Genomic DNA, 25808 nt, shown 5'->3' on the forward strand with positions numbered 1-25808 from the left:
TTTTTTTTTTCTCTAGGTTCTGCCAATCGGTGGGTTAGAGTCGACGAAATTGTCTGAACGCCCGGTACTACATTACTTATTTTCATAATTTTATCAATTTTCGTTTCTGTTCCGTAAAGTAGCATGATGGTAGAAAAAGAGAGAATGGTGCTAGTTTTAAAATCGATGAATTATAAAAATACCGGTATTCAATAGCAGTCAAGCAAGTTATTCCAAGAAAAATGATAGTAACGACTATTGATTTAATGAAAAATTTACAAGCGTCGTTTTACAGGGTGAAAATTAATCCGGTTCAACTATTATACTGTATGCCGATAGCGAAACCTGTTTTGCGGTTGATAACTCCGCAATTCATACTCGTCGATTTAATCGCTTTGCTGAAGTGAGGGCGACCAGTTTATTCCACGGATGCTGGGCCCGTGATCCAGCAGGCCCGTTTAGCAGTACGGCTGGGAGTAAACTCTCTCTTTAACATTGAACTTGACGTTGCGAGGCTAGTGCGATCGCGGCTTTTATCGAAGGCGGTTGTTCCCGTCGCTCCTTCACTCTCTCGGTATAAACTCGTGTATAACTCGCGAAAATTGGTAACGATCGCAGTGTCGGCCAGTCGACGCGAATACATTATGCATTCGATCGACACTCTGTTTCGAGCCGCAATATTCGTCGGCTTGGGATCTGTCGTCGCAACCATCATATACCTTACTCCGGTCCCAGGTAAAGAGGAAGGCTGACGTTTTTACTTTTATGTTTTTTTTTTTTTCTCTTGCGAATTACAGTGAGATGTTTGATACTCAAAACGGTTGCATTTCCTTCGCTGTTTCTTTTCAATATGGAATTAAAATTGCCGCACTGCGCATGATACACTGCACATGTACGAACGAAAAGAAAGCGGATAAGATACGTGTATGAAAATTGAAAGTATCATCAGCAATTTTTTTTTTTTTAAAGATTGCACAGAGCAATAAAATGTAGAAGAATAAAATTCATACCGATACGTTCAAAATAACTAATCTTACGATTGCGACATCTTGATATTTTTGATTGTTGAATTGTTGACGGATACTGGATATATCGTCCTGTTCGTTCTGCATGCTAATGTAAAGATATACAATCATTGCGTGTTAGTAAACAATGTAAATATCGCAATAGAAATTCGATAATGATCCGCAGAAGAAGTTAATTCCGCTCTCTCGGCGCAGCCGCAGACATTTTTCTGCACGATAACTGCAGAGTGTTGTAGAAGTTCTGCAATCCAAGTACTTGCGGAGCCGTGCAAATGCATATGGGACATTCACCTCGCGTTTTACCGTTCTCAATAATTATCCATATATTTCTCGCTACGAATTTATAATCATAATATATGTAAAAGTGATGTTTATCTCGACACGAACCGACTGAAAAAAGTTGCTTTTTTTTTGTCAACCGAGAATCGAATAACATATAGCAAGATGTACCTACATAACAGGATGAAAACTGACCGTCACGTATAGTACTTTATCTGCAATGTAAAAGAGAAAAAGAAAGATCAAAATGTACAGTGAAATGTTAGCCATAAACATTGAAAGAAGCAACATTGCGAAAAAGGAAAATAATTGTAAAGATAAATATCCGAATATCCGTTTTTATGAGAGAAAGTTGTTTGAACGTAAGTGATTCACCCGGTATACAATAGGTTTTTAAAAATATCATAGACGGTAAGTTGAACGAGCCGAGCGCACACGTTTGGTATCGAACGATGAAACGGGACTTGCTTTCGCTAGGGCCTAATGCCGCAGGCCGAGTTGGTGTAGGCCCAACCAAGCCAGTCGGTTGGTGATCGAAGAAGTGTGCGAGCATCGGCTCTGAGTAAAGGGAAAGTGAGAGAATACTGGATGCGGTTAAAAAGTCAAACGATAGGATAAGCCAATAAAAGTATAAAAGTGTTCGAGTTGCCAGTTTCAAGGGAAGGCAGGTAGGGGATGTCTGCAGTACCGGCGCTGCGCTCGTGCCTACGGCCAACTTTCACTGCTCGACCGTGCAAGACTGACCCATATATTCCGAGCGGGCCCCGGCGTCGGGCCCCGACAACCGACCACCTCCAGCCGTCCCGGGACGACATCGGTTCTCAACCTCGTCTAACGAGAGTCCCGACCACCGATTGGACCGAAATCGACTCGTTTATTGCAACTCTTGGCCGTGTAATCATCATTCGCGAGTCGAACGTTACTGAAGACGGATTGGGGCGCAGTTCGGTTCGGCCGATTCCGAGTGACCATGGCGTGCCGATAGTGCTCCCGAGACCTCTTACGATCCGGTTCAAAGCCAATTTCTATTTGAAATTTTTCCACTTTTCCGCGTTCGTTTATTTTCTTTTTTATTTGGGGAAGGGAGACCAAGATAAACGCAATCGACGATCGATCCATCGGGCGATTTATACTCCTGCAATAAATTGATACGTTAATTGTCCGCAAGAATACACTCCGTACTTGAAAGATAGACAGTAGACGATATGTTACGGCAGGAATATTACTTCGACGTGCCCTCGCTCACGCAATCCTGACATCCCAATGCAGTCATTACGAAGCGCCGGTGTTTAATCAAAACGCCCGCGGCTCGAATTGTTGACCGCGTGATTTATAATCCCGCACTCTGTCCGATCGCGGCGTATTGATTTGGTCTTGAGAAATAGATGGAATTTCTTATTATCGGACACTTTGTAAAGATCCATCTTTTTTAAACTAGAATTTCTTCATTGTTTTAAAAACAAAATCACCGTCAAGATGAAAAAATTTATCGTTTATATTTTCCCTCGCTAATCCGCGGTTTCATTCCTGCAGTTTTTCTGCTAATTTACCTCATATATATTTTACTCTCGTAATTTTCCAAGCACGTTAAATTGTTCGGTAATTGTTTCCCGTTGACCGTGGATTTTTTGTCCGTCAAGTCAGCTGCCTACCGGGATCGTCACTGTCACTCCGGCGAAGTTGTTTTCCTGTTTGTTGTTCGCCGTCATCGCGTCAACGCGAAAGCGCCGACTCTAATTGGTCCTCGGGAGATAAATAATTTGTCTTTCTCCCTGTCCGTATGTTCTAGGAATTCTAAGGGAATTAGAAATCACTCGATCGGTATCAACTTTCGGATAATAACAAAAGTGCTCTTGCCCGTTGTCGTAGAAGATAACGACGCAGGTAGATCATGGATTTCTCCAATAAATGTACGCCCAGTTCGAGGCATTTTTCACCCTCCGTCTATGTGCTTCGCTGCACAATCGTACTGACGATGATTGCCGCGGTAGCTGCGATATTGCACTTGAGTCACTACAATCCGAGTAAGTGTTGTTTTATACAAATTTCAAAAATTAAAAGACGCTGAATATAGACCTGATGAGAAATAACACGAAGACTGGACTAGCGAGGTGTAATAAGACAAAGACTTTCACCTACTGTGCATACACCGTATTATATGAAGCCAGGCTTGCCAAGACTTAAAAAAAAAAACGCAAGATGAATTATCACCGTGAATATACGTTCTACTGCAGAATCTGATCGTTCAACCCGCACGTATCGTACTTCACACCATTTTTCTTTTATCGGTTTTGCTATGCTTGATACTTAACCACTGACGTAACGGACGGTTTGATCAATCCTTCGAGGACAGACCGTGAGTCGTGATTAAAATTTTAACAAACCCCATTTTCTCCCCTCCGTTTCATGTTATCAATTTTCGATTGTAAACAGAAGAGAATTTAATATTTGCGCGTAGAAAAGCATCGGAATTCTCTCGAATTATAATTATACATTTTGTTTGAACAGCGTTGAATAAAATTTATTCCAATAATTACGTATACCATTCAACCGAGTTCACAATTATTCCATAACGAGGAATCTTAAATCTCTGTACCGTTTTTTATCTCGAAGAAATATACCTGTGTACTAGTTTGAAGGAAAAGCTCGTATTCAAGGTTGAAATGTTATTCAAACAGAAGCAAAACTCACATCTTAGATATGATTTGTAGAGTCTGGGTTAGGAAATATCACAAGATACACATGATTCAAACTGAGAAAGAGGACAGAAAATATTTGATCCATTTTTATTTCTCGAAACTGAAACTATTCACTCGAGCGTTAATTACGTTTGGAATGATAATTTATACATAAGTGACGTATAATATGCATTCATCTTAAGCAATAAAATAAAATTTCTAAGAGACGAAACAAAAGTAAGGTATGAATATTTTTTATCCCATCGTAACAGTGACTAAAATTTCATTTTGCCGTTATCGGAAAATTTTGTTCACAGTCGTTAATGTTGGGTGGTAATTGAACACGCACATGCGGCAAATTTTTATTCATAGAAATCTGTCACTAATAGCGTAAATTATAGCACTTATACGTAGAAAACCGCAAGGGAAGGGTTTTAGGTTAAAATCGATTCGTATCAAGCTGAGAGACACGAGCTAAGATTAGAACGATGCGGTAACGTACGGCCTAGAAACGATTATGTTGTTCAAAGATATATTCACTTACATCGATCAAACATTGAGCAGTTAGACACGAATTATTTAAATGAAGAATTTATATAAGCTATTTAATGTGTGACTCATGGTAAATTATAAGCCTCGTGTCATCGAAAACCATACGCGCATTAACTAACGATAGTCAATCGCTGTTCTCTCGATTGAAAACTGAAGCAATGATATTTTGCGGTCGACTATAACCGATAATCGATGTGTTATAATCACACCCAATAATTGTAATTAATTTCTCTTCTACAGAACAGACGTTCTTATCATGCGACCGACCTTGTCATCATCTGGACTGGCCGATGATTTGTCGGGTGAAGCTAACCCTCGAGGTTTATCAATCCCTTAGCAAGTGAGTACAAGCAATAGATCATCGATCAACATTCGACGAAACATTGAATTAATGAACCGCCGTGTCGACTGAGCTTCAATGTCACAGAAAACTCATGCAAAATGGGATTTATCAATTCTGACAAAAATCAGAAGGTTTTTTCCCACCTCGAGACTGTTTTAACTGCTGAATGAAATGATCGCGGTCCTGTTACGTTATTACCTCGATCGGGCAGCAGGTTTTGGATTCATTGCGCCATCGACGTAACGCGAATCCGGTTCTTTGAATTTGTAATTTGTTAAACTCGAGTAAAAAATACCTAGGTATAATAGTTCGACGAAATATTTTCATTGGATCTTCACGCCTAGCGATATGATTCCGGGTTTCGGTGCTTTGGTTTAATTATAAATGGTTATCTCATCCAAGATTTTTATTTTTCGTAATACATCTGCATCAGTTTACATACATATATGTGTACGATTGTGCAAGATAAGCCATAAACGAGAAACTTTCGGACAGATCTGGTAACTCGTACATAGTCGGTCACTGACAGTCGGTGTTTCGAGCCGGCAACTTTCATACGCCAGACTTGAAACCGTTCCTGTCATTAGTATCGACCTTTCTCATACACGGTATTACCGCACCGCGTCGCAAGGATAACGCATTGTTACGTCAATCGCGCAATCGGACTTTCATGGCGGTTGTTGCGGCAATAAGACGCCGGCCGTTACGCAACGAAAGAGCAACGCGGAAGACTCGCGATGAGAAAAGGGAACGCAAAAACCACGAAAAGTCAGACTTAGAGGGGGTAATTCGCGACTCTCGGACTTTGACTGTTTTTCTCTGACCTAGGTCCTGCGGTAATTGTCCGGCCAATGAAACCGCCTGTCTTGGAAAGCATTGCGTATCCGTCGACGGTCAGAGGAGGGGTGTGCTGGTCGCCAATCGCCAGATGCCGGGTCCCAGCATACAGGTAATTTTATTGTCACCTAGGCGGTTTTTGAATTCCCGCCATTACGTCACCAAGTCTTAAAACCTTCTGAATATATTCCGCGTCTCACGCTGTGTCCGGAAGGAGAAAGTGCGCTTATGACGATGACTCGCTGTATTTGCGGCAGAAGATGCAGATATTTAGTGATGGATTCTCTCTTCTGTTGCGAAAATAATTCACCAAAGCGTCGTATGCGTCCTTTGATTCTCTCTCTGTTTTTTTTTATTTTTTCTTTTTTGCGTATCTTTTCAGATTTCTAAGAAGTCAATTTCAACCAACGTATTTTAAATATCTTTCTCATCTTCTCAGAATTATTTAAAATTTTTATGAATCATGTACTTGAACGAATGTCTTGTTCTTTTAAAGAATGTTCAAAATTTAGATTCAAATTTACGTGTGACCAGATTATAATGCACGGAAGTCACTGATTTTTTACACGTTTCAAATTTCAGTTCAACGGTATTTCAACTCTGATAAATACTCCCTTTTCTTTCTACCGAGAAAACTGTTAACTAGTAGGTCATTGTCGCAAATAATTGGAATTTTATAAAGCGTAGAGTGTAGCGAAGATTATACACCTTATTAGATTTATAAGAAGTTTAGAAACTCGCGGCATTTCCCGTCCATAAATATTTACAGAGAAAAACTTTTATCAATCAACGATGTTAAGGAATGCGTGGTGAAGAGAGAAATCGCGTTTTTACTTATTTTTCTTAAACTGAACAATATAAAACAAAAAAAAAAATTGCAACCTACAGTCGAAAAATATTCAGCGATTATGTATCCAGTACATAATAATTTAATTGTACTCATACAGAGAGCAGAGGATTCATTGAATTTACCAATTATGGTGAAAGAAACGTTTTCTCCTTTCTTTGTTTCAGAGAAATATTTAAATTTTATAGCTTGAACCGAATATCTGCGATTGAAAAAAATGAATAAATATTAAATTGCCTCATCACAAGTGAAACCACGACTAATTTTATGGAAAACAATATTTCTGTGACCATATTCAATAAATTTTTTGTTCTTTGGTTTAACTACGTACTTTCACGAGGTATAATATGAGTACAACGACTATCCTCAACGCCTCCACTTTTCCCATGCGGGGTGATCAGAAGGTAAATATAACTGCAGGTATGCGAAAATGACATCCTCGTCGTCGACGTGGTGAACCGTTTGCCTGGTCGAGCAGTCGCTGTTCATTGGCGAGGTCAGTCCCAGATCGAGACACCGTGCATGGATGGTGCCCCATTGGTGACCCAGTGTCCGATACCAAGCTACACCGTGTTCCAGTACAAGTTCCGGGCAGCGGCGGCTGGAACTCACCTCTGGCACGCGCACGCAGGCGAGTCAAATACATCCTGATAAGCAGGGGGGGTTAAACGAAGTGTTTCGAGTTTGGAGTCAGGTGACCGATGATTTAAGGGTGTTTACGAGAGTCGATTCCATTTTTGATGCGATAGTTCCGAGGTTTGGAAGTGCGTTCCGATCCGTTGGGACCGATGAATTATGGTGTGCATCGATAATGGTATAACCCGTAAAATATAACCTCAAAGCTCGTCTCGCGTCGAAATGAATAGATGAAATGTCTGTGCAATATTTATTCAGCCCGAACTGACCAGATCGAGCTTTTTGACAATAGCAGGATCATTTTGCAAGAAATTTCTAGTTTATCGGAAAAGTCGCTGAAAAGCTATCTCGTTTATTGTAAATATCATACTATCGGATAGGTCATGTGACACCTGAATTCTCGAAACATCTTGAGAGGGAGGAACGGCGACGATGCGCCGAGGATTGGAAAGTGAATTTTTTGTATCACTATTGGCAGGTGGTGACGTTGCCGACGGATTGTCCGGTTCTCTGATCGTGCGGCAAGCCGACGCCCGCGAGCCTCATCGCACCCTCTACGACGTCGACGATCCGAAGCACGTGATCCTCATCAGCGAGTGGAAACACTTCTTCTCGACCGACGCAACCTCCAATCCACTCCGATCCAAGACCGCCGCTCTTCTCGTCAACGGAAGGGGGCGCCAATCCACTGGTCCCAGGGTTCCCCTTTCCACCTTCACTCTCATCCCCGGTCGACGACACAGATTTAGGGTCGCTCACGCAGGTGGCGCGGGATCCTGCCCCGTAAATCTTGCCTTAGAAGGACACTCCATACTCGTAATTGCCCTTGACGGACACCCCGTCAGCCCTTTGAAGGTGAAATCGGTCACTCTGGTCAAAGGTACGATCGTCGTTCGTCAGGTTCGATTTTAGTTTTACTTTCGAGTCAGGGTTCAAGATCAAGTCGTGAAGAACCGGGCAAAGTCTGGAGGTGATTCGGCAGAAGTCGAAAAGTTGTGGTAAAAATTATCGTTTAATCCCTAACTTCTCACAACGCTTTTTTTTTTAATTTGTGTTTGCTACATTATGATACACGCAAATTGGTTGATCCTGAGACCAATTCTTAAACAAATTAACATCTTTGTCTGGAATTCGATCACACGGACTTCGAGGAGTTATGGACGTAAAGAAACGAACTCCATTTTATCCATCCGCTCTTCTGGCTATCAGATCTTTCTACTTTGACTCGACGATGATAATCACTCCGCAGGAGAACGTCTTGACTTCGTCCTGAACGCCAGCGGAAGCATCAGGTCTTACGGTTTGACGGTCCGGACGATGGAAGGTTGTTTGTCACCTGCGGTAGTCGGAGGTGCAATTTTGCGGTACAAAGGCTTTACCGACGAAGAACCGTCGATGATCCCAAGCCTTGGGAGCACCGGGTCTCCTGAAGGTGATCAGCGGGACACCAAGGTCGACGTTGCTCTGACATCAAATCCGTTCGAGGGCTGTAACGACCGGGATAAAATATGCCTGACGGAAATTCAGAGCAAACGAAAGCTGCCCAAGGTCCTCGAAGGAACGCCCGACGTCACGATGCATTTACCGATCAACTACAGCATCGAAACTAGCGATTTCGCAGGTGAAAAAATTCCCGCACTTCTCCGAATCTGATGTTTTTCAGGATTGATTTTCACCCTGTTTCTTGTCTTTTTTCTTCTTCATTTTTCGTTCTGTTTTTGCGCGCAGACGGCGGCGAGATCCAGACGCGAGTACTTCACGTCAGCAATGTGACGTTCACTTTTCCTTCTTCGCCGCTACTTACTCAGGGTCAAGATGTTCCCCAGGAAATTATTTGCTCCGGCAACGCTGGCGATGGATTACAGGTTACGACCCGATGTCGTCGCGACGACATATCCGAGGGTCAGGTCTGCGAGTGTGTTCACGTCAGACGCATTCCCGCTGGAGCAACCGTCGAAATCATCCTCATCGATCAGGGTGAGAGTCAAAAATGTTTATCCTCTTTTCAGTTTAACAAAATTTGCCGACATCAGAAGCATACAACGAATGGTTACCTAAGTTTGGGACTATTCTCGTAGAATTTCATCCCCTTTCTGTCGATTTCAATTGATTTCGATATCGATGTCAGATTCAGGTTTGGCAGCGATACCTTCAACTATGAATAGACCAGTGATATTGAACCGAGTGTAATTATACTTTGAAAGCCAATTGACGACGGAGAAACTGCGTCTCTGTCTCAGACGGCATTGCCTTATACTAAATTAGTGCTCTGGTTGTATAATCCTTCGGTAATAATAATAACTATTATTTGTGCGCCATCGTCTTAGACGTGTACAAACATTTATACATAAAAGATGCGACAAGTTATTTTGTCGCGTCATCTCGTCGGATGAGCTTGTTTCAAGCTGTTTAGAACCCTTCTGCGTATACATGTAACGTAATACGAGATGTATATTATGTATCGCGGAGGGCGTAGTGTTTCTAAGGGCTTGAAAGGATTCGCAGGATCCATCGAATGTCCGTTAGCCTTGGCTCAGAGACCTTGAGCTACATCGCTGCCACGTGGAGGCTGTAAAAACAGTCTGTATTGATCCCGTTTCACGTCCTGAGTATAATTTCGCGGGGATAATAGAAGGGGAAGTTGACTCCCTGCTAACTTCTCTCTGAACCTCTCGCCTCTCGTAAATAACACGATGCTACACAACCAATTGGACCATCCAAGGGTTTAATTACTGCCCATTAATGAGCGTCCGAAGCTCAAGGGATCGGCTACTCAAATTTTTAATTTATTAAATATATTCGATGCGATTACAAATATGGAAAGCTTTCATTTCTTATTTACTGTTGTGTCGTTTTTGGTAAAAGTCAAAAAAAAAAAAAATACCGAAAGAAGGTTTATTGTATCGGTCAGAATCAAAATCACATTCCATAGTTTGATTGCGGACAATGTTGATGAAAACAATTACAATGATATGGATAACAGTTGAATAATACGTCGTTTATAACCACTTTCAATTATCATTGCGCAATTCTATTCTTCAACCTCGTGAAAAGCACTTTCCCTTTCGTTGATCGGAAATTTGATTACGTAACGAGCTCACTAAGATTTCTGACTGGTTCGTTTGAGGCACTCGTTAAAATCGGAAGGCAAAGAGATATTTTTAATCAAAGTACGTGACGCTTTTGCCATAGTATCACTAACGATATTTACAGCGAAAAAAATCTCTCAACTTGCACTCCGGTGTGTTTACCGAAGCAAGCCAGCCAGGTGTACCCGGCAGCTCACCAAGCTATATAAATTGTGCAAATATCGAATGAGAAAGTGCTCTTCGTTGTTTCAAATAAACTACTTACGGCGATGGGGAATTTCGAATACGTATATTTAAGTAACAACGGTATGCGTTTGTTTGTAAATAAAATTTATTTTCAAAGACAAAGAAAGTCGGTGAACATCTGACGAGAATCGTGTGAAATGATTTCTATGTGTACATATCCGAAAGTGGGATCAAGATTTTGCAGACCGATGAATCATTGCAATTTCTTAAATCTCCAAAAGCACCGTCCAATTTCAATTTGGAATGAATTATATTTATATTTTATAATTACGCGCAAATAAAATACAAATCTAGTTCGTATTTCATATACCTGCATTTATTTTGTATTAATTATTATCATATCAATTTAAAATTGTATTTGTAACTTGTAATCGACAAATCGCAATTGTGTTTCCATCACTGATCTCGAGTCTTCAAACTGTCAGCAGAGCCGTCCGACTGACGTTTGTTCTTTGATAATTTTTATCGATTTCCGCACAGGTGGTTTGGATGACCTGGTATACCACCTCCATGGGTCCAGCTTCTACGTCGTGGGGGCAAAGCATTTCGGGCGAAGCGTGTCCGTTGAGGAGGTGAAGGAGATGGACAACCGAGGGATGCTGATGGTTCGAAACCTGAACCACCCGCCGTTGAAGGACACTGTTGTGGTGCCGAAGTATGGCCTCGTGGCGCTCCGCTTCAAGGCTGATAATCGCGGTGAGAAATGAGGTCAACCTTGGAACCGCGATCGGGGAAATAGCGTCAGTTTTACCGGTGGTAATTTTTTACCCTCAGGTTACTGGATGCTGCGGGATGAGCACGCGTCCCAGTGGACCAGGGGACTCGACGTCGTCCTGCAGGTCGGGGAACCGGACGGGATGATACAAGCGCCAGAGGACTTTCCAAAGTGTGGCTCTTTCGTAGGACCCGATTATTTTCTCATTTAGGTCTGATCTACGATTAGCGCGTATACAAAAACCACGACTGATGTAAATAGATGTAAATAGTGTAAGCGGTAACTGTAAAATGTGTGTAATTTTTTAAATTTTTTACGTTTTGCCTACTTTATTGACTCATGGTTTTGTACTTGGTACTATCACGTCATGTTAGATTGTTAGATAGACATACGTTATGTGTTTTCTAAACCAAATAAAGTCTATAACGGAGCTGCTGTTGACAACGATCATCGAGCTTGCCCTGGAAACACAAGAAGCTTGGATCCCGATGCGACCTTCTTCTGTTCCCTGCTCGTCGATGTAATCGAAGAGAGTTTTCATGACACCGTTTCTCGTACGCCTGATGAGTTTACAGGGAGAAAATACGGGGCTTTTACCGTGTAACGAGTCGACCAACAACCGCTGTCGCAGAGTTCGGTGAATCAGCTGATGTGAAACGATAGCCAGGAATGTCCTGTATAAGCGCCTTGCACTCGCAGCTTGTGACTCTACTCTCAGTGCCGCACGAGATCCTTCTGTTCCGGCACAAGGTATTCAAGGAGTACGTTAAAATCGCCGTCGGTCCAGACTTCATACACACTCTGCCCTCCTTCATCGTCCTATCCGCGATGATAATCGTGCTTTGGAGAAGCCCGCCGAAAATTCAATGCGTTTCCGTAGTTATAAGCAGGGTGACTGTCTACCGAGCGCTTCAGGTACGCTAGACGACCATAAATATCGGATCGCGCGAAAGCCTAAGTCATGAACGATGCTCCGTTTTTCATGGTCTCCTCAAGGTACTCACCAGCTGGGCCCTGGTCAACGGCGTTCTATGGCTCTGGCTCATCTTCCAAAGGATTTTATACTGCTTCGTATGGTCCTACTGGAGTTACGTTAGTACCTCGTCCCGTCCAAACCTCGAAACCTATCAGACGGCACCGCCTTTCATCAATCCTCCCCATGCTTCCGAAACAGGACTCCGAGTATCAGGCCACCCTGGTTCCTTGGTGGCAGCGCGTTTGGTCCTCGTACTATCCACCACCCCATCAACCACCGGTATTTTCCGCCGGATTCATCAGCTGGATACTCTCGATGATTGCGGCCATCGGTGTGCTTGGATTTGTCACGTCTCCTCAGACGATGCAGAATATTTTTTCAGAGCTGCTTCTCGCGGCTCGTGACCTGCCGTTCATCGTTAGACACGGTTTCACCTGGTCAACGAACAGGTAACTAGGAGTTTGCGATATATTCTCGCTGATCGACATTGAAACCTTGCGATGTTTCAGGGTTAGAGAGGCGATGTCATGCGACAGAGGGACCGCCGTTGAGGACAGTGAAATCAGCTCTGTCTGCGACGATTGTCGATCGGATTTGTCGGCCGACGTTACTCGGGGGGCTTCGAGTCGCCGTGATGTTCGTCCCGTTTCTTACGGAACCAACTGGACTCCCAGACCCACGTATTCCGGGTACAAAGAGTCGCAGCGAAAGTACCAAGAGAAGACAATCCGCACATCTGCAGTAACGGTTGCCGGTGGTACGATCCGTCACGATGACGAGAAATTGTCGCCGAGACAACTGCGGCATCGACGAGGCTGTCACACAGTAGTTCCGAGCAATTCCAGCGACAAGTCAAGCGGGTGCTGAAGGGAACTTTGTGCTTTGGTATTATCGCGTAGCAACGTCATTCCACGAAGATGGAAATTTAGACAGACTGAAATTTCGCCTTGGTACGACGCGACTTGGTGTATGTGACTATTTTGTACATATAATTTATTTTGGAATTATACTGCGGACCTGATGGCCCACTTCTACCTTTCTCGTAATTCGTCACTTGTCGCGGAGGTCATCCGATGGACCGTTTCATCTTTCTTTCGACGCAACGAAGTACGAGATGCTTCGGCTTTCTCCGGTGATCGCGTACCTACGGGATCCTGTCGATTCCGCGAAAGCAAAACGTCCACTTTTATGCAACGGCTGCTAAGATCCTTGCATCGATTACATGGCACCTAAGTGTACAATTTGGGTTTGCATTAGTCGTCGAGTGAAATCGTCGAGCAAACAGACATCGAGTCAGTGACAGTAACTTTGCAAAGAGAACACTGCAAACATCATTCCCTGCACGAGTAAAATCATGTTACGTAAAACTTGCTAGTCATCAACGAATTGCACGTGCCCAATTGTGTGAAAGTACAACGCGATTATTAAAGAAAAATTAATGAAATGAAATGATATGACAAAAATGGTCGGATCACAGTCCCGAGAGAAGAGAAAACAAAAGCGTGCTCATTATGTAAAGTAAGATGATCAATACGAGTGTTCCAATGGTTAAAAATACGAAGTGGGAACTATGTGGTCTTCGATTAAACAAAACGGGACTTGGTTTAGAAACTGCTAGCCGTCGGCGACGTAGCTAGATGAAGAAAGATCAAAACAGATTTAGAAATTAATCGATTCGTGACGTCGCACGTGACTCATCGCGAGTTGGTGGTTTTATTGACAAACAACCGTGAAATTTTTCAACGGTAGTTCAAGGACTGCGCAGGACAACCTGGTGGGAAGAAATAATAACGCTTGTATCACGGTTCTTAGACATCCTCGTTCACCCTCAACCTTTCGCCCTTCAACCCGGGCTAACTCTTAAATTTTCGGCACGTTCCCCGCGTTTGAAATCTTGAAGAAACTGCGTCACCTTGAAGGGTGACATGGTGGAATGTTGGCACGGGGTGTTGGAGGATGAGGGTTTCGTATCAAGGGCGCATGCGTCGCGGGGATGAAATACCCCCGCAGCGTTGCGCCGTTCGCTTTACTCTACAACGGCGGTCCTTGTGGGGTAGGTCGCTCAAGGCTCGCAAACCCTTCGTTAAATCCGGATATCACAACGGGTTCAAGTCAGGCCTCAGAATTTCAACGTTTCTGGAGTGTAACTGGAAATACCGAAGCCGCGTCAAACGTCACACTACCACGGCGGACGTAACGGAGTGCATCGTGAAATTGTCGCATGACAAAGGTGTGTTGTGTTCGATGGATTTTTCATTCTCTTTTGCGATAACACGGTTGTTTTCCTCCTGCGAAGTTCCTTGATCGCGAATTTAACTCGTCCTTTTCAACACTTTCATTCCTGTCCGTGAAGGCTGGTGACGCGGTTGACTCGAAAAATCTCTCCACCTTCACCCCTGCTTCGAGAAGATATCCCGGTTCTTCACGCCGATCAGTGTTGTTTAACCCTGAATGATCCCTCTCACCCCATCATGATTTAATGTGTCTGTCGCGGGTAGTCGAGCGGCAACGCGCAGACTCGGGTCTCTCGAATCAGGTGAAAATTGCAACGCCACCGTTTATCTTGCCCCACTCTTATTCCCGAATGGGGTGTGTTGGTGTACAGTGAAAACTAGCGGGAAGAACGAATGCGCGAACTAACACAACCGCCGAGTCTTAAGCTGGAGGCTTTATTTCGCTTGCTCATACGAACTCCATTCCATGTGGAAATTCAGCATGGGTCCGTGCGTATCTATTGATTTTGCGACGCTCAGCATCCCTCAGACGGAATAACACCCTAGAATCTTCTTCGTATGTTTTCAACGAGACGCGGTACAGGTAGATGCACGTAGCCGCAGCTGCTCACCCTAATGCTGCATGCACTCGGGTGAAAGTGCGTTCAATTAATGACAACCCGATTTTTATGCTGGTCAGGTCATCTACCTTATCCATAAAGTAGTCCACCCTAGAATTCGATAGGCGTTAAGGCTCGATCAGTACCGAATGTTGTTACGTGATTGCAATTAAGATCTGGGAGTGTTTTTTTGTTGAGCACCTTGAAAGTCTGTCAGCGGGGAGCCGAAAATGCTGCTATAACGGCACGTGTCACATATATTAAGTAAAGAAATTCGGCGATACACGTATTTACAAACCATGGTAAGAGAAACTTGTTACCGGCACCGATTTCAGGCAATGTCTTTGAATAAGAAAGGATTTGAGAACCGGTTTTGAGGTACCTTCAAATCATGCTGTGTAACGCCTTTTCTCAACTCGCTGTAAAAGAGGTTCCATTAAAGTACGTCAATCATGCCAAGACTCATTGTCGGGAATTTCTCTGATGCGTATACAGCTGGTACGTTGAGTACATACCCTCGTACGGAATATGGCTCCAGGCAAACTCTCTTCATCTATTAGAATGTAACTTGTGCTCCATAAGTAAATGGTGCTAATAAGCACAACGTAGTCAAATCATTGGCACATCTTTTTTTCGATTTTCCTAATTTAAATACCTGGTACTTGGCGGTGTACAAAACTTGACTGTTCATATCGTCGAAACCGTGTCGGCGAGTGTAGAATATAATTCGTTTCAAAGTGGTTCTGATTGATCGATAAATGTAAGAGTATACAAAAGACAATATATCCTACGGAATAAATCGACATCTTTTGCCAGTTGTTTACATGGATATAATCATACCGTGAAGATCAACAGATCAGATATGCTTTCACCTTTCTCAAGCATTAAAATTTTACCGTAAAATGAACTGATTGTCATGGCCAGCTTGAGGATCCAGATGCGACTTACCACTGCTCTTCGAATTCTCGCAGGAACTTTGACTCCTGATGAAATTCCCACATCCAACCATTCGAATTTGAGGTGTTGAACTCGTTCCAGCGGCATGTCAGAAAAAATGTACTATTGGGGAGAGGAACGGGAGGCGGCGGACTCGGAGCAGACCTTCATCGAGTTCAAGGCGAAACCCTCGTCAGCAGGAGAGTCGTCACGGGCAATCCCGAAGATGGTGGTGTCGCCGCCGCAAGGGGAGATAACGGGCGCTGGTAGTCGGGGTGAGGACGCGGAACGCGGTGGCTGGGACAACAAGCTGGACTTCCTGTTCTCGTGCATCAGCGTCTCGGTGGGCCTCGGAAACGTCTGGAGGTTTCCTTACCTTTGCTACAAGAATGGAGGAGGTAAGTCAGCACGAGTTGCCGCAAGATTTTCATTGGTAGTACAGATCTTCTGCGATTAACCGTCACTAACGGGCTGTTTGTTCTTGTTTGCCGTGCAGGTGCTTTCCTCGTCACTTATGGAATCGCGATGATCTTTTGCGGAATTCCGATATTCTTCCAGGAGGTTGCGATCGGTCAGTACCTCGGCGCCGGTGGAATGACCCTCGTCGGTCAGCTGTGCCCTTTGCTCCAAGGTCCGCTATAAGTTCCCTGATCGATACAGTTCTTGGTTTCCAGTCCAATCGATGACCGATTTGTTATTTTCAGGGGTCGGCTACGCGACCATGACGATCGTCTTCTTCCTGGACGTTTACTACTGCATCATCATCGCCTGGACCTTGTTCTACCTGATCGCAACCTTCGCCAATCTTCCCGGACTGCCTTGGAGCGGTTGTGGTGAGTATAGTCCGACGGCTTCGATTCCTCGCAAAACTGCTGAGTGTGAAATTTTTTCTCTATTATGATCAGGTAACTGGTGGAACACGGAAAGCTGCTTCAGCGCCGAGGAGGCTATTCAGGATCTCGATAAACACGCGAACGCGACAACGTCGACGTCGAGCAATCAGACCGTGCACCATACAACGCCAGTCGAGGAGTATTGGGAGTAAGTATGCGTGCAGGCGTAAACAGTAAATTAACATCGATGCTACGACAGGGATCATTCATTATCCCGGTCAAAGGTGCGTCATGAATATTAAGAACGCAGAGGATCAGATCCGAGGTAGTAAAGTCAACGGGGAACTTTTGATTTCAATCAATCGCGTGACTGCCCATCCCCTCATCCTAGCGACCTCGCCCCAATCAATTCGCGGTAAGCGCAAAGCGAGGCTTGATTCGTTACTACCGATTCCAGTCGACGCGTTCTTGGAATAACTGGAGGCATCGAGGAAATCGGTGGAATGCAGTGGGAACTCCTGGGGTGTCTAGTTTTAGGCTGGCTACTAGTATACGCGATAATACGACGCGGGCTTCATCAGAGCGGCAAGATCATCTGGTTCTCGGCCCTCTTTCCGTACGTAGTACTGTTCATTCTTCTCGGTCGTGCCGTGACCTTGGACGGTGCTGCGGATGGGCTTCTTTACTACGTAACACCGCGATGGGAGGAGCTACTGACTCCTGGACCCTGGATCGACGGTGCGACGCAGATATTCTTCGCTTACAGCATCGGGACTGGGGCTCTTCCGGCTCTCGGATCGTACAACAAGTTCCATCACAACTGTTACAAGTAAGGAAATATCTGTTGGAAATTGGGCTGTGCTTCCGGTTGTACGGCGATTCGTTCATTCGTTGGTCTCGGTTTCAAGGGACGCTCTGATCACCTGCGTCGTCAACACTCTGACCTGTCTGCTGGCCGGTTGCGTCACCTTCTCCATCCTCGGCCACATTGCCATGGAACAGAACACCGAGGTATCCGAAGTCGTCAAGAGCGGACCTGGCCTCGTTTTCCTGACCTACCCCGAAGTTGTGCTCAAGCTGCCTGGAGCACCAATTTGGGCGATAATATTCTTCGTCATGCTTATAGTAAGAGATAATTCGACACTATAGGTGTTTCGAACTCGTCAAGAGGCTCTTTCGGTCACTGATCATTTTCGCGTCTCTTCTCGAACAGATTCTTGGCATAGACAGCGAGTTCTGTATCGTGGAATCGTTCATCACCGGTGTCGTTGACAATTGGCCCGACACCCTTCGCCCTCATCGTAACAAGTTTACGGTCGCCATATGCTTGCTGATGTTCTGCATGGGGGTTCCCATGGTCACGCACGTTAGTACAGTAGTACAGTCCGATGATGGCACTGCAATAAAAATTAGGAAGAATGAGGTGGTGTATACTGTTTTTTTTTCACATCTGTTTCAGGGCGGAGTCTATATCTTTCAGTTGATGGACTTCTACTCGGCGAGCGGAATGTCGATCCTCTGGGTTTGCTTCTTTCAGACAATAGCGATATCGTGGATATTCGGTACTCGGAAGTTTTGTGACTGTGTTCATCAAATGATGGGTATTCGTCCCAATAGATTCTGGTACATATGCTGGCTGGTTTTTGCCCCTGTTGTTATGGCGGTGAGTTATAGAGACTTACCCTCTTATCAAAATTCGTTGAAAATCCTTCTCGACCCGTTCTACTCACATAGTATTAATTCATACCATACGATTTCAGTTTATATTCGTATTTCAATGCGTCCAATACAAGCCGTTGAAGTACGGCAGTACTTACGAATACCCATTGTGGGCTGAGGTGGTTGGATTCATTCTTAGTTTCTCGTCTATGATTTGGATACCAGCCTACGCCGTGTACTACGTCATTGCATCGCCAGGATCGTTCATGGAGGTGAGTTTCGTTGCTTTGGAAATAAAATTGACGTATAACCTCGGATTGACAAAAATTTCTTTTCAGAATATCCTGAAGGGATTGAAGCCGAACATAAAATCCAGAGCTAAACTACCGAAGGGTGAAAAATCTGCGATCATTCCCATGTCCGAGAGTAGCGCCGGGCTGATTTCAAAAAACAACAGCTTTCTCAGTCAGTAACGATACCCGAACGAGCCCGAAGGGCGTTTGACAGGATATACCGAAGTGTGATGGGGGTTTATGTGTTTATACGTGTGCCTGTATCTGCACACCCATGTATATGCGTATATTCATATAAATACTTCGTGGGGATTCCGTCTTGTGTGTACAGGCGCAACGCAGTGATACATAACGTAGCATTACACGACCATTCGAATTTTTTTAGAAAATTCGAAAACGTCGAACACGACATCGAGGAGACAAGTAAGTCAATCAAACGCTGTGGGTTCGTTAATGCTGGTATACCTATTCTGACGAGAAAGGAGCGACGAAATGCAGAGCAAGGTAGGAATATATTTGTTGCGCGAAAAAAAAAAACATGCGGTAGTTACCGCTATACAATTTGTGAGACTATAAAATTGTTGACGTTATTATTAGTATTGTTATTATTATTATATTATTTTTATTATTATCGTTATGATGGAAAGTAATGTGTAAAATAGTCTAGAGTCGCAAACTAGACATTGACGATCATTTAGTTTTATCGGATCCGCAAAAAGGAATAAACGAAAAGCGTGGTTCTTGCGATTAGAAAAGCTTAATTGTAGGACGGATTCAGCGTTTATAGTTATCGTTGCTTGTACAAACATACCTTACGTTTTAGGAATTAAAACATAGTCCGGCTATATAATTCAACGAATCAAACGCTATTTATTTAAGGCAATTATACGTGTAGCCATGATAAATTAAGAAGAAAAGATATATATCAATAACTTTTCCAAACCGCTGTGCGGTGATATTTTTATTAGCGTTGTGGTGAGTGATATTTTAAGTGCTGGAATTAGATTATCGAAGATTTGAACGACAGTTAAACGGCCAGATTCGTTTGATTTTGGAACCAAACTGTGGAGGGATTTTGTTCTCATGAATATAATGTAATATCTGTACATAATCTTTTATCTACATGTTATTGACACAATCAAGCGTGCATTTTTTTACGACACCAAAGATTTTTTGTTCGTTTACACTATTTTTTTTCTCCAATCTTTCTTCAACATGAGCCATGAATACCTATACAATATCTACACTTTAATGTCAGAATTAAGATCTGATGGGTTCCTATAGAACTTAGAAATAAGACTCAATGCGTCGCGTAATTTGAACACGAGAAGGCTTTTTACGTACACGAATAATCGATTAAGTGTTCAATTTTTGTAACAGAAATCTATTACGCGAACCTTCAATTTCAGAAAGGTTTTTTCAATCATATCCTGTGTCTTTTTTTTTCCTAACATTTTATCGTCTAACTGCCATCAATAAAAGACTAGGAAGTTTCGATTCCGCCAAATGCTCAATAGGATGTACCATATCTGTATACAATGTCGCTGAATTGAAGGCGATTTCATATTTAACGTACAGCTCGACTCGTGTTCGTTTGTGTTGACGTGTTTTACAGATCGTAATTCAAAACGATATACAGAAAATTTATGTAGACTTCAGTGTACAGTTTATATGTACGTATTACTTAGTTTAAAAAAAAAGAAGAAATACATCCGTAATTTATTGTTGTATACCTGATCACTATATTTTATAGACATTAAAGAGCAATACTCAAAATTTTTACTTATATTTACATACCCGAGGGTCAATGATCTCTAGTATTAAAAAAATAATTGCAGTTCAAATTGGCAACGTAGTCTTATAACCGAGATGCGCAATAATTCTTTAAAAATTCCGCTGTCGGTTAACAACGCTTTCACCGCGGATACGTCGTTCTCTGTCTTAACAGCAGACAGTAAAAGTCGATGCTGTACCTTTGCGTGATGAGTAGTGATTCTGTAAGCTTCTGACGGTGAAATTGACAGGTGCATTTCATCAGTTTGCAAGTACGACTCATAGAAGGTGCCACTCGGACCAAAATTTATTTTTTATTTTCTGTAATTCCTGTTGGTAAAGAATTTTTCCCCAATTCATTGTATACGAATTTTCGTAGAAAATAGGCAATGGCTTCTCCTGTTTGAATGTATTGGAAAGCAATTACGAATGAACGCGAAATAGTATCCTGCTGAAAAACGGAACAATTTTTAATTGCAACTAGGCAAAATCGATCTTGCCAAACGTTTGTTGTTTCAGTCCAGCAGTAATTCTAACGTCAAAGGGCACGTCAATTCCACCGGGAGTTCGACGCACCAATTTTACGACTGACTCTTGCCGACGTGACTTTATTACGGCGAAGAACGGCTCTTAACCGGGTCAATTTATCAAACGAGTCTTTACGCACGTCCGAGAAAATAATTAAGTCGCTTCTCGTGCAGGTGAACGAGCGGTTTCCTGCAATTGCAACTTGCGGAAGAGCATAGTGATGTAAAAGATAGGGGTGCGAATGCGGGTGTAATTTTCAAGCTTCACTGTTCGTTCGTAGGTTCGTATCAAAGGTGTTTGATTACTAAGGCACAAACATTGGGCGGATAATTAGTTCACATGAATATTTGACGAGCCAAGAAATTTCGTTGAGTGAATCCATCAGCTTGGAGCCAATTTACTGTGGAGTCAGTTCAACCGGGGGGAGTTTCCCTTGAATTACTGAACATTGACTTTAAGGAGCAGGTATACACATATATAGTACGTCAACGGTTGTACTCGCCTTCGTGTACCACATATACAATTATACGCGCTGAATAGAAAACCTCGAACCCTTTTCAAATTTGCCGATCGCTCATCGAAATCGATGAAATTATATAGTTACGACTACAAGTTGCATGGAAGTGGGTTTTTCTAAGTGTTCCGGAAGGGAAAATGTGGTGTGCGTAAGTTCTGAATCAACGTAAATCAGAAACGATTGTGAATCGAAAATTTCAGTGGTTTCAAACTCTGCCGCGGTTCATGGCCTCCGGGAGCATGGCCATCCTTAAAATTAGTCGTAGGAAGGATGACTGATGGCTGGTAGCGACGAGACGGAGGCTCGACTAGACCCTTACCTTCCTTTTTTTCTTACCTTCCTCCACGAGACGCACCAGTGGGAATATTACAGTCTCGAAAGGATAACATGCTGTAAGAGGGTGAAGGTAACGTTGGAGGTAGAAGTGCTCACTGTGGAGCAAAACCAGGGAGGAGGGGATGGATGGATACGCTTTGACAATGTGACACCGGGGAGGTCTTGATGAGCCCGTCGCCATGGCGACCACTTCACATTACGGTATTCCTCTCGCCAAGATGTGTTCATGGCCAAGGTGCAAGGCTATTGATACAAATACTCACTTCAGAGATTTTCACGGGTACGTTGAAAGAAACCCTCCATGGATTTCCGATTTCCACGATACGTGGTGGAGGAGACAAATCAAACTTGACGGATATAAACGGAAATTTCGGATGTACTGAGTTGTCTAAAGAGAGCTTGATCGCATACTGTTCTTTAAGTTCAAATAAGTCGGTAAATGATTCCGAAGTTCGTGAATTTTTTGAGTTGCACGTAATAAGCAACTAAGGCAGAACCACTTTTGATTTATATCGACCGCGCGTAGAATTTCGTAACCTCTTGTAGAATGAATGGTGAAACCGTGCAAATCTGCTTTTAAGAGCTTAAGCAATTTTTAGTGAATCATTAGACCCATCCGGGATAGGCCAAGTTGGCGCATTTTGAAATACAATCTCTGGAGTTTTCCCTCTTTGAAACATTATCTTCTAGTTTGGTTGATCTTTGTCAGGGGAAACTTCAAGAGGAACTTATACAGCCGACCGGGGACCACTAGGATTCCCGAGAATGGGGTGTGGGTGGTCATCCTCGAGAGGTCAACGTTAGGTGTCCCTTGGTGGTGTTCAGATGCTTTGCCGACTTTGACGGGTCTGCGAAGCCCAGTGTTTTGTTCAAAAACTCAATCGAGAATGGCCAGTCTTGTCCATCGTTGAGTTTAGCGAGGGTTTTTAAGGTGGTAAAAATGCGATCGCGCTTTGGATGAATAATTTATAACTGTAAATCGTAAAGCAAATGAATTCCAGTACGGACCAGCTCTGTTACTGTGACTAAAATGAATGCGAAATTAGGCAAGTTTTTCGTCGTTCACTGCTCTCTGATACGCCGTTTTTAATACTTCCTCAAGGTACCCGAAGCTCGGATGGCTCGCGGCGATTCGGGCGGAAAAAGAGCCGGAACTCCCCTAAAGGGGATGGAAGAAAACGGGAATCCACAATCAGCGAACTCTGTAGCGAATGGGTAAATCATGAGGATAGAAGTTTTGGCTAATGCGAATTTAATAGATCTCGGTTGATGTACCAACTTTTGGCCAGCAGGAACCAAACGAACTAAGGACCGTGTAATGGGGTCGCGTCGAGGCAAGAGCGTGACTTATTCTTGGTAGTAGCAGCCGCGAATCAGACCAAGGGTCGTTAGATTTTGGAACGAGATAAATCTGTTCAAAACGTATTTTCACCGGGTTCATTAGTGCCGTTATTATCCGCTGTTTCAGAAAGTTATACGGTACAACCACAATTGACGAGTCTTTCAATCAAGTATTACAATTACAGGAACATCCGTGACTCGGATGGTTATTGGGTGAGTTTCCATGCGATTAAAATACTTTCAGAAAGATCTTTACACGTACTATCAAACTTGAAGATGTTTGTCTTTATTGGCCTGTCATACAATCCATTTTCTGAAATGGACTCGCGCGAGTTTAAGAACTTCTTTCGGTACGATGTTACTCAAGAGTGGGTCGGTGGATACTTTTAACTCTAGGCTATCCTCTTCCTTTCCAGTTCGCTTTGTGATTTGGGGATCTTTGCAGAACTCGCGACAAAGACAACTTCGGTCAAACGGTTCTCCACGGCAACGAGTTCAGCGGGTATAATTGATGCCAACTTCAGGGCTGAATCACAAGAGCCTTGAAGTAACGTTTGAAGATAAACACATTTTACTTTCTGACGCAGATTTTCTCCCGAGTGCTTTTCTTCATTGTCGTAATCCGAAGCTTGGCCCAAGAGGTGAGCGTGGACTTATTCTCCCATTCATAATGCAAACTAGGATTGATCACGACTCGGAACCCGGACTCCTTCAACCTTCGCGCAAATAATCTCTCAAGTATTACACGCCGGCTTTCTGAAATTGTGGAAAAAGAAAATCCGGAGTTATCGAGAAGCGGAGAATAATTTCCATTCGGTGATATAGAGAACTGGCGTCTTCAGGTATCGTGAATACTTTTAATCAAGTGCACTCCATTTTTGCATCTTGATTATCCAGGCATGCATAAGAATCGAATTGAACGAGTTTTAAGCTAATCTGTAGTACATCGGGATACATTTTCTTCGGAGGATTATCAGGGAATTGATGCAAATGCACCTTGCAGACAATGCGACAAAGATTTACACGGCATTTTGTCCCGATGATCAGATTCCTCCCCAGTGGCCTCCCGGCTATTTCAGATACTCGACTATCTTGGATACGCAAGAACACAGAGTCTGGCTTATTTTCCAGTGAAAATGACATACAGTTTCCGTTCACGTTGAATTCCACTTCTTAATTCGTTTCACATCCAGCTAGAGGATGTAATGTTCCTTTGGAGCCTTTTCTACGTTAATTACACTATTTTCTTAGCCTGCTGAGATGGGAGAAGGACTATAAGTAAAGGATGAAAACTGCTTCAACTTTGACCGGGTATAACCCAAGCTTCTGTACACGCCTTAGGGGACAGATTCCATTAAAGGACTCTGCATCTCCGTGTACAATGTGGTTCTTCGATTAGTTTAAGCGGATTAAGTGTCCCTGGAACAACGCTTTCGGCGTTGGTGGATTTTTCCACCATTCTTATGTTCACCCATACATTTGTCAAATAATTTAAAAGCGTGCGACATTAAGGGGGTTGTATTTAAATTAGGGTGTGATGAGAAAAAGGCTAGTTAATTCGTTAATGAAATTACATAATGGGTAACGGACGCCACGGTGCCAAGTTCCAACCTGCGCTTTAATATTCATCTCGTTTGACGACGAGCCGAGAGTAACTCGTTGAGTATGCATCTCACGTAACTTGTTGCAGGCGTGAAAGGGCAAGGGAAACGTGGTATAGAGTTTGGGGTAAGGTGCACGATTATTAAATCGGAAATAAGAATGACGAATGAAAAATTTACCCGAACTTGTTCGTCAAACAGTGTGAATTAAATTTCGAACGAAAACAAAATATCCAGGAATATCGTATCGATGTAGAGAGCCAAGATTGAAAGACCGCGGGAAATTCTGTCGCCGAGGGAATTTCGACAAAAGTAACGACATTCGGTGAAGCACCGCGAAAATCTGATATCTTTTACTTATACGTCCACCGCAAACCACAACGGGAACCTATAAAAGCCAGGAGGATTCGGATTCCTTTCAATTGCTCAGCCCGGTTATGCCCAATAAAATAATGTAACTGATATATCTCGCAATTTTGACAGTATTGTTGACCTTCCGAAAGTGAGCAAGATTCGCGTCGGGGAAATGTGAACCCTGAAGGCTGGTCTGGAGGGCAGTACCCACCCTGGTTGCCGTAGATATTAGCCAGACCCAGCTTAACGGTTGGCCAGTCACATACGTTTCCACTTGGCAAATCCTGCTTTGCGATGCAGCCGCTACATCGCGAAATTTGAAAATATCGTGAACTCTGGATGTTGCTCAGGGAAACTCATTCCGCCAAGTTTCCCTTCTCTGGAAAGTTATTGCCACGGTTCTATATCTTCTATACCCGTTAGAAAAACACCGGATCTCTCATGTCGCGATGTCCATCGACCGTACGAATTTACAACGGTAATTAATTCCCCGCGGGAAATTTGGGCGAACCGGACGGTGAGAAAAAAATAAATAAAAATTTCACATTTCGGTCCATTGAGTTTTACACGTCTGTATCTCAACGGACACAAAATAAAAAAAT

General features: G+C 43.3%; 3 protein-coding genes across 6 annotated transcripts; all 3 read left to right on the forward strand.

The window, feature by feature from the left end:
• The first annotated feature begins 500 nt into the window (after positions 1 to 500).
• LOC107225120 (laccase-2) lies at positions 501 to 21296 on the forward strand. 3 transcript variants are annotated; one of them, XM_046742095.1, is made up of 10 exons: positions 1964 to 2293; positions 3073 to 3307; positions 4754 to 4853; positions 5685 to 5805; positions 6961 to 7171; positions 7655 to 8056; positions 8426 to 8797; positions 8905 to 9153; positions 10992 to 11094; positions 21263 to 21296. In XM_046742095.1, exons 2-10 carry the CDS (start codon positions 3175 to 3177, stop codon positions 21273 to 21275), a joined length of 1704 nt encoding a protein of 567 aa, XP_046598051.1. In that variant the 5' UTR covers positions 1964 to 2293; positions 3073 to 3174; the 3' UTR covers positions 21276 to 21296. The 3 variants fall into 3 exon arrangements, with proteins under 3 accessions (XP_046598050.1, XP_046598051.1, XP_046598049.1); XM_046742093.1 differs by lacking the exon at positions 21263 to 21296 and adding an exon at positions 11286 to 11699 and having other exon boundaries at positions 2089 to 2293; positions 10992 to 11207; XM_046742094.1 differs by lacking the exons at positions 1964 to 2293; positions 3073 to 3307; positions 21263 to 21296 and adding exons at positions 501 to 714; positions 11286 to 11699 and having other exon boundaries at positions 10992 to 11207.
• LOC107225089 lies at positions 12180 to 13435 on the forward strand. Its single transcript, XM_046742096.1, has 2 exons — positions 12180 to 12651; positions 12712 to 13435. Exons 1-2 carry the CDS (start codon positions 12188 to 12190, stop codon positions 13067 to 13069), a joined length of 822 nt encoding a protein of 273 aa, XP_046598052.1. The 5' UTR covers positions 12180 to 12187; the 3' UTR covers positions 13070 to 13435.
• Positions 14224 to 20527, forward strand: LOC107225104 (sodium- and chloride-dependent GABA transporter 1). Of its 2 annotated transcripts, none has more exons than XM_015665452.2 (11): positions 14224 to 14432; positions 16007 to 16369; positions 16468 to 16602; positions 16676 to 16804; positions 16877 to 17012; positions 17262 to 17633; positions 17713 to 17929; positions 18018 to 18170; positions 18264 to 18467; positions 18565 to 18735; positions 18802 to 20527. In XM_015665452.2, the coding sequence occupies exons 2-11, from the start codon at positions 16078 to 16080 to the stop codon at positions 18934 to 18936; spliced, it is 1944 nt and encodes a 647-aa protein (XP_015520938.1). In that variant the 5' UTR covers positions 14224 to 14432; positions 16007 to 16077; the 3' UTR covers positions 18937 to 20527. The 2 variants fall into 2 exon arrangements, with proteins under 2 accessions (XP_015520938.1, XP_015520930.1); XM_015665444.2 differs by having other exon boundaries at positions 16074 to 16369.
• Positions 21297 to 25808: the final 4512 nt, after the last annotated feature.

Source organism: Neodiprion lecontei, chromosome 5 (genome assembly GCF_021901455.1).
Source record: "Neodiprion lecontei isolate iyNeoLeco1 chromosome 5, iyNeoLeco1.1, whole genome shotgun sequence".
NCBI classification, from domain to species: domain Eukaryota; kingdom Metazoa; phylum Arthropoda; class Insecta; order Hymenoptera; family Diprionidae; genus Neodiprion; species Neodiprion lecontei.

Coding starts and splice junctions, on each gene's coding strand:
- LOC107225120 (XM_046742093.1), top strand. CDS start 3,175: ATGGATTTCTCCAATAAATGTACGCCCAGTTCGAGGCATTTTTCACCC. Junction 5,806..6,960: donor TGCCGGGTCCCAGCATACAG/GTAATTTTATTG, acceptor ATATAACTGCAG/GTATGCGAAAATGACATCCT. Junction 11,208..11,285: donor CTTCAAGGCTGATAATCGCG/GTGAGAAATGAG, acceptor TTTTACCCTCAG/GTTACTGGATGCTGCGGGAT.
- LOC107225089 (XM_046742096.1), top strand. CDS start 12,188: ATGAACGATGCTCCGTTTTTCATGGTCTCCTCAAGGTACTCACCAGCT. Junction 12,652..12,711: donor TTCACCTGGTCAACGAACAG/GTAACTAGGAGT, acceptor GCGATGTTTCAG/GGTTAGAGAGGCGATGTCAT.
- LOC107225104 (XM_015665452.2), top strand. CDS start 16,078: ATGTCAGAAAAAATGTACTATTGGGGAGAGGAACGGGAGGCGGCGGAC. Junction 18,171..18,263: donor GGGTTCCCATGGTCACGCAC/GTTAGTACAGTA, acceptor CATCTGTTTCAG/GGCGGAGTCTATATCTTTCA. Junction 18,468..18,564: donor TTGCCCCTGTTGTTATGGCG/GTGAGTTATAGA, acceptor ATACGATTTCAG/TTTATATTCGTATTTCAATG.